Source organism: Nicotiana sylvestris, chromosome 7, assembly GCF_000393655.2.
Source record: "Nicotiana sylvestris chromosome 7, ASM39365v2, whole genome shotgun sequence".
In the NCBI taxonomy this organism is placed as follows: domain Eukaryota; kingdom Viridiplantae; phylum Streptophyta; class Magnoliopsida; order Solanales; family Solanaceae; genus Nicotiana; species Nicotiana sylvestris.
Genome location: NC_091063.1, coordinates 114394447 through 114400559, shown reverse-complemented (window position 1 = coordinate 114400559; position 6113 = coordinate 114394447). Strand labels below are relative to the sequence as shown.

Sequence of the window (6113 nt, the reverse complement as noted above, 5' to 3'; positions counted from 1 at the left end):
CCCTATGGGTTCGGGGTCTTACACGGTGTACTGTGATGCGTCACGTGTTGGCTTTAGCACTATGTTGATGCAAGATGGTAGGCTGATTGCCTACGTATCTAGACAACTGAAGGTTTTTAAGAAGAATTATTTTGTCCATGAGTTGGAATTAGAAGCTATTGCTCATACCTTGAAGATCTGACGACACTATTTGTACGATATCCCCTGTGAGGTCTATACTGACCATTAGAGTCTACAACATCTGTTCAAAATGAAGGATCTTAACTTGTGGTCGCGGATATGGTAGAGTTGCTTAAGGACTATGATATCACCATTCTATATCATCCCGGGAAGGCTAATGTGGTGGCCGATGCCTTGAGTCGAAAGATGGAGAGCTTGGGCAGTTTAGCATATCTACTGGCAGCGAAGAGGCCATTAGCATGGGATGTTCAGGTCTTGTCCAACCAGTTTGTTAGATTAGATGTCTTGGAACCCAGTCGGGTTCTAGCTTGCGTGGTTTCTCGGTCCTTTATATATGATTTCATAAGAGAGCATCGGTATGACGACCCCCAATTTGCTTGTGCTTAAGGACACAGTACAACACGGCGATGCCAAGGAGGTTTCTATCAAAGATTACGGTGTGTTGCAGATGCAAGGACGATTATGTGTATCCAATATGGATGGGTTACGTGAGTTTATTCTTTAGAAGGCGGTACTGCATTCATCCGGGTGCCGCTAAGATGTATCAGGATTTTATGCAACACTATTGGTGGAGGAGAATGAAGAAGGATATAGTGGAGTATGTAGTTCAGTGCCTAAATTTTCAGCAGGTGAAGTATGAGCACCAGAGACCAAGAGGTTTGCCTCAACGACTGGAGATTCCTGAGTTGAAATGAGAGCAAGTTACCATGGACTTCATTGTTAGGCTCCCACGGTCTCAGAAGAAATTTGATGTTGTATGGGTGATTATAGATTGGTTGACCAAATTGCCTCATTTCATTTTGGTGGTGACTACCTATTCTTCAGAGCAACTGGCTCATATTTATATCAGCGAGATTGTCCAACTTCAGACATGCAGTTTACAATACGCTTCTGGATAGCTGTACAATGCGAGTTAGGCACACGGGTTTAGTTGAATACAACATTCCACCTCCAGATGAATGGAAAGTCCAAGCACACCATTCAGATATTGGAGGATATGCTTCGTGCCTGTGTTATGGAGTTTGGGGGTTCTTGGGATCAGTTCTTGCCACTTAAGGAGTTTTCCTACAATAACAACTACCAATCAAGTATTCAGACTGCTCCTTATGAGGCCCTATATAGGAGCCGGTGTCAATCCTAGTTGGTTGGTTTGATCCGAGAGAGGTGAAGTTACTAGGCACGGAATTAGTTTGAGATGCCTTGGAGAAGGTCAAGTTGATCTAGGATCGGCTTCACACAACCCAATCTAGACAGAAGAGTTATAGAGATCGGAAGGTTCGTGATGTTGCATTCATGGTTGGAGAGAGGGTCTTGCTTTGAGTTTCGCCCATGAAAGGTGTTATGAGGTTCGGGAAGAAGGGCAAGTTGAGCCCTAGGTATATCGAACCTTTTGAGATTCTTGAGAGGATTGGTGAGGTGGCCTACAAGCTTGCATTGCCACCTAGTCTATCTGCAGTTCATCTGGTGTTCTATGTTTCTATGCTCTAGAAGTATCACAGTGATCTGTCCCATGTATTAGATTTCAGCTCAATCCAATTGGACAATGTCTTATGTTGAGGAGCCGGTGTCCATCTTGGATAGGTAGGTCCAAAATTTGAGGTCAAAGAGCATTGTTTTAGTAAACGTTCAGTCGAGAAGTCAACCAGTCGAGGAGGCGACTTGGGAGATCAAGCATGAAATGCATAGTCGTAATCCTCTTCTTTTCACCACTTCAGGTATGTCTCCATACTCATTCAAGGATGAACATTCACTTTAAGAGGGGGAGGATGTAACGACCCGGTTGGTTGTTTTAAATATTTTAGTCACGTTCCCCTATTTATTGCCTCCTCTATGTTATATTGTAGTTATATGACTTGCCGGGGTGGTTGGTTTTGGTTTCGGGTGAGTTGCGAAGTGAAATAGAACAAGAAGCTTAAGTTGAAAGGGTTGACCAGAGTTTGACTTTTTTGTAGACAACTCCATAATGGGGTTTTGACGATTTCGATAGCTCCATATGGTGATTTTGGACTTATGAGTGTGTGTGGATATTGATTTGGAGGTCTGTAGGTCGTTTTGGCTTAAATTGTCAAAAGTTAGAAAGTTGAAGGTTTGGAAGGTTGAGAAGTTTGACCGGGAGTTGACTTTATTCATATCAGGTCCGGATTTTGGTTTCTAAAGATGGAATAGGCCCGTTATGTAAATTATGACTTGTGTGCAAAATTTGAGATCAATTGGAGTTGGTTTGGTATGTTTCGACATTAGTTTTAGAAGTTAGAAGTTCATAAGTTCATTGGGCTTGAATTAATGTACGATTCGTGTTTTTAGTGTTATTTTATGTGATTTGAGGCTTCGAGCGGATTCGTATCATGTTTTAGGACTTGTTGGTATGTTCGCACGGGGCATCGGGCCCAGGGGTATGTATCGGATTGAGTTCGGACCATTCATTCTTGAATTGAGACTGCTTGTTTTTCTGTTCTGGTTTCCTTCTATGCGTTCGTGAAGATTCTCCCATGATCGCGTAGAGTCCTTAGGGACTGATGGAGTTTTATTCTTCGCATTCATGAAGTCAGGGACGCGATCATGATGGTTGAGGAGTTTGTCCATCGCGAACACGTGCGTAAGACTGCGTTCGTGTATAAGGAAGGGGAGACTAAGCTGAGACACGCGATGTTCTTCGTGTTTGCGTGGCATGGAATGCGATCGCGTAAGCTAAGGAAGGCTAGTCATCGTGTTCGCGACTGCTATCATGCGATCCCGTAAGAGGTTTTATGGACTGGGAGGATTTGTTCTCCGCGATCGCGAGTGCTTGGAAAGATTTTCATCACTAAAGGTGATGTTTGGAGAGGTTTTCATCACTACTTTGTGGATAAGTACTTCTCTTTGGAGTTGACTATTTATTTTGAATTCCCATGGATTTATGCACTTTAATCATGGGATTTTGGAGGGAAAATTGGGATTTTAGCCTATAACTTAAGATAAAGGATTTTTTGGATTTGAATGGCTATTTGGACTTTGTTTTGGAATCTAATCACATATTTTGACTCATACAGTTATGGATAGTTTGGATCTACCCCTTAAATCGAGTTTTTACCGTGTGGGCCTGGGTTGACTTTTGTCTCTTTAGAAATTGAATAAAGTTTTGGAATTGATTCTTATGGCTTTTGTTTGACGTTTTTGAGATAATTTTTGCTAGATTCGAGCTTGTTGGATGCGATTTCTAAGGGGAAGGCATTTATCGAGTATTTATTTAGTCGGTTTGAGGTAAGTATCTTGTTTAATCTTGTGTGAAAGAATACCCCTTAGGATGTGACTTTATTTGGCTAATTGGTATGTGTGAAAAGCGACACATATATGAAGTGACGAGCGTATAAGGGTGCTATGTGTGTTTGTGTGAGAGAATACTTCTCTTTGCTATGTTAATTTTAACTTTATGATCTCATCACCTCAACTCCAATAGCTCATTCACTATTTCTCATGGTCCTTTTTCTGAAACTTTTACCAAAATAGTGATATAATCTTGTACCTACTACCTTGGGGATTCTTGACATGTCTTATCTCTCCTTTCACAAAGGGCTCTTTGCTCTTTGCCATGGGGATTCGCTGTTTGTTTGTTTATGAAATGTTAGTATAGCGCCTTAACAAAATGCGTTATACTATAGCGCCAGTATAACGCATTTTGTTAGTGCATTATACTTAATTGGGCAAATGGCCGTTAAGGTATAACGCCTTTTGCTAACGCTTTATATATATTTTGGTCACCATTTTTTTTTCCCCACACATTTTGGTTCTTCGAGTCCAAAAGAACCACATTTTGGTTTCGGACTCTGTGTGTAGTGTCTATCAATTAAAAATATATACATTGACGTTAAATAAAATTTAATATTTTTTTTAAATGATAAAAATAGCTTTTCTCATAGTAATTATTAAATATCTTCTGAATATACATGGATGATGAATTTAGTTAAATTAGTTGTACATTATTTTGTAATTACACATATCTTTAATATAATTTACGAATATGTTAAAGTCTATCTCACCTGCATCTCTTTATGAATACATTTTGGCTTCTACAAATTCATCCTTATTTCTTAAAGTTTGTATTTAACCAATTTAATTCTTAATACTACAATTGATTTTATTTTATATTAAGATTTCTCTTATCGCTAATGTTACCTATATGATAAATTTAGAAAGGAATAAAATTAGATCATCTTTCTAATTAGTTAATTCAAAATACGGGAAAAGAAAAGGTCAATTCAAATACTTAACTATCTTTTTTAATCACTAATAAAAATAATTTAATTTTTGAGGATTTAAATTATTAATATTAACTCATAGACATAAAATAAATATTTAATTATAACTATATATTTATCCGCAAAAATTCTTTTGTCAAATGATTAAAAAAATTAAACTTTTGCACTTTATGTTTGTCGTAGCGTTAGTAAATGATTTTTGTCAATCACTTTTCTCTCTCTTCTCATGCTATTATTAAATATTTTTATAATTATTTTTTCTAATTAAGTTTTAAAGTCTATATTAATATTTATATCTAAGTTAATTATTGGTCGAAGAATAAAATTAATAGCCAATGCACCAATCTCACATAGAATACTCATAGCATTTATAGGTTAATTATTGATTTGTTTACATCATAATTATTCACCTAAAGTTTAACATGATTATACAATTTCTTTTGAGCTAGAAAAATTCAATTGTATAAAATTCATAAGGTCAAACATATAAATATTTGGTATTATTTAATTATACTTTAATTTTAAAATGCATATGAAATAAAACTTTAATAATTATAAAATCCTAAATATAAGGACCTCTTGCTTAATTTAAAGAGAAAATACATAAGTTACCCATCAAACTTGTCCAGAAAAATCATTTACACACCTTAACTTTACGGGCAACCTATGTCCCCCTTATTTTTATTTGAGGTGAAATTAATATCACCATAAATGGTGACGTGGCAAAGGCAGTAGTTTCACTCTCCCAAACTCGCGTGTAAGAGGGAAAGGATTAAAAATAGACATATATTTTTACCGTGTGCGTCCCTTTTTCTTTTGCTTCTTCTTTTCTTATTTTTCTTCTCTTTTTGTTTTCTCTCTGTACCTTTTCTTCTTCCTGTCACCATTTCCCCTTTCCCATCCAAGATATTACTTCCGCCATTGTATCTGCCTCCATCCCTCTACTTTTTTTCTTCTACTTTTTCTTTACCAGAATAGTTGTACTAGCTATAAAAAAATCATGTCTTTCTGATTTATTTCTTGTAGTATTTCGTTGAAAAAAATTGAATAAATAATATAATCTGGCCTGTTTGGACATAAATTTTGCCGAAGTTTGCGGGATTTTAACTGACTGAAAAGTTTGGGATTTGCCGGCTTCATTTTTTCGACGAGGAATTTTCCCCTACTTTTTAAAGCTGAAAGTGTTGGATCTTCCATGGTGGTGTAGGTGGTAATGAAGATGACACAGAAAAAAAAGAGTTCAAAAATAGGTAACGAAATAAGTGGGGAAAAAATAAAGAAGCTTTTGACACGTGACGTGTGTACTATACATCCCACCACAAGACTGACTATGTGTTACCAATGAGATATTAAATTCACCCCAAACAAGAATAGGGGGGACATAGGTCGTCCATAAAGTTAAGGTGTGTAAATGATTTTTCCGAACAAGTTTGATGGGCATTTTATGTATTTTCTCTAATTGTAATAAATCTTATTTAATTTCAAATTTCTAAATATTAGGTAGAAGAATAATCAAATGACTATTTTGTCTAGTGTGAATTCTATTTTAAAAGGGTAAAAAAAGTTAACAACATTTCACTAAGAGTTTTCGTACTTTTAATATTGTGTGTATATATAGAGAGAGATTAAAGTGGATTTTTGCAATAATGGAATATTGTACTTATCAAGTTATCTAGCATGAGAAACCTTATTCATGTT

General features: G+C 36.4%; 1 protein-coding gene across 1 annotated transcript; it reads left to right on the top strand.

The window, feature by feature from the left end:
- The first annotated feature begins 279 nt into the window (after positions 1-279).
- Positions 280-875, top strand: LOC138873644 (uncharacterized). Its single transcript, XM_070152120.1, has 2 exons — positions 280-536; positions 629-875. Exons 1-2 carry the CDS (start codon positions 280-282, stop codon positions 873-875), a joined length of 504 nt encoding a protein of 167 aa, XP_070008221.1.
- Positions 876-6113: the final 5238 nt, after the last annotated feature.

Excerpts from the sequence above, each read along its gene's own strand:
- LOC138873644 (XM_070152120.1), top strand. The coding sequence starts at position 280 with ATGGTAGAGTTGCTTAAGGACTATGATATCACCATTCTATATCATCCC. Across the intron at positions 537-628 it reads GATTTCATAAGAGAGCATCG|ATGCAAGGACGATTATGTGT; the intron begins GTATGACGACCC and ends GGTGTGTTGCAG.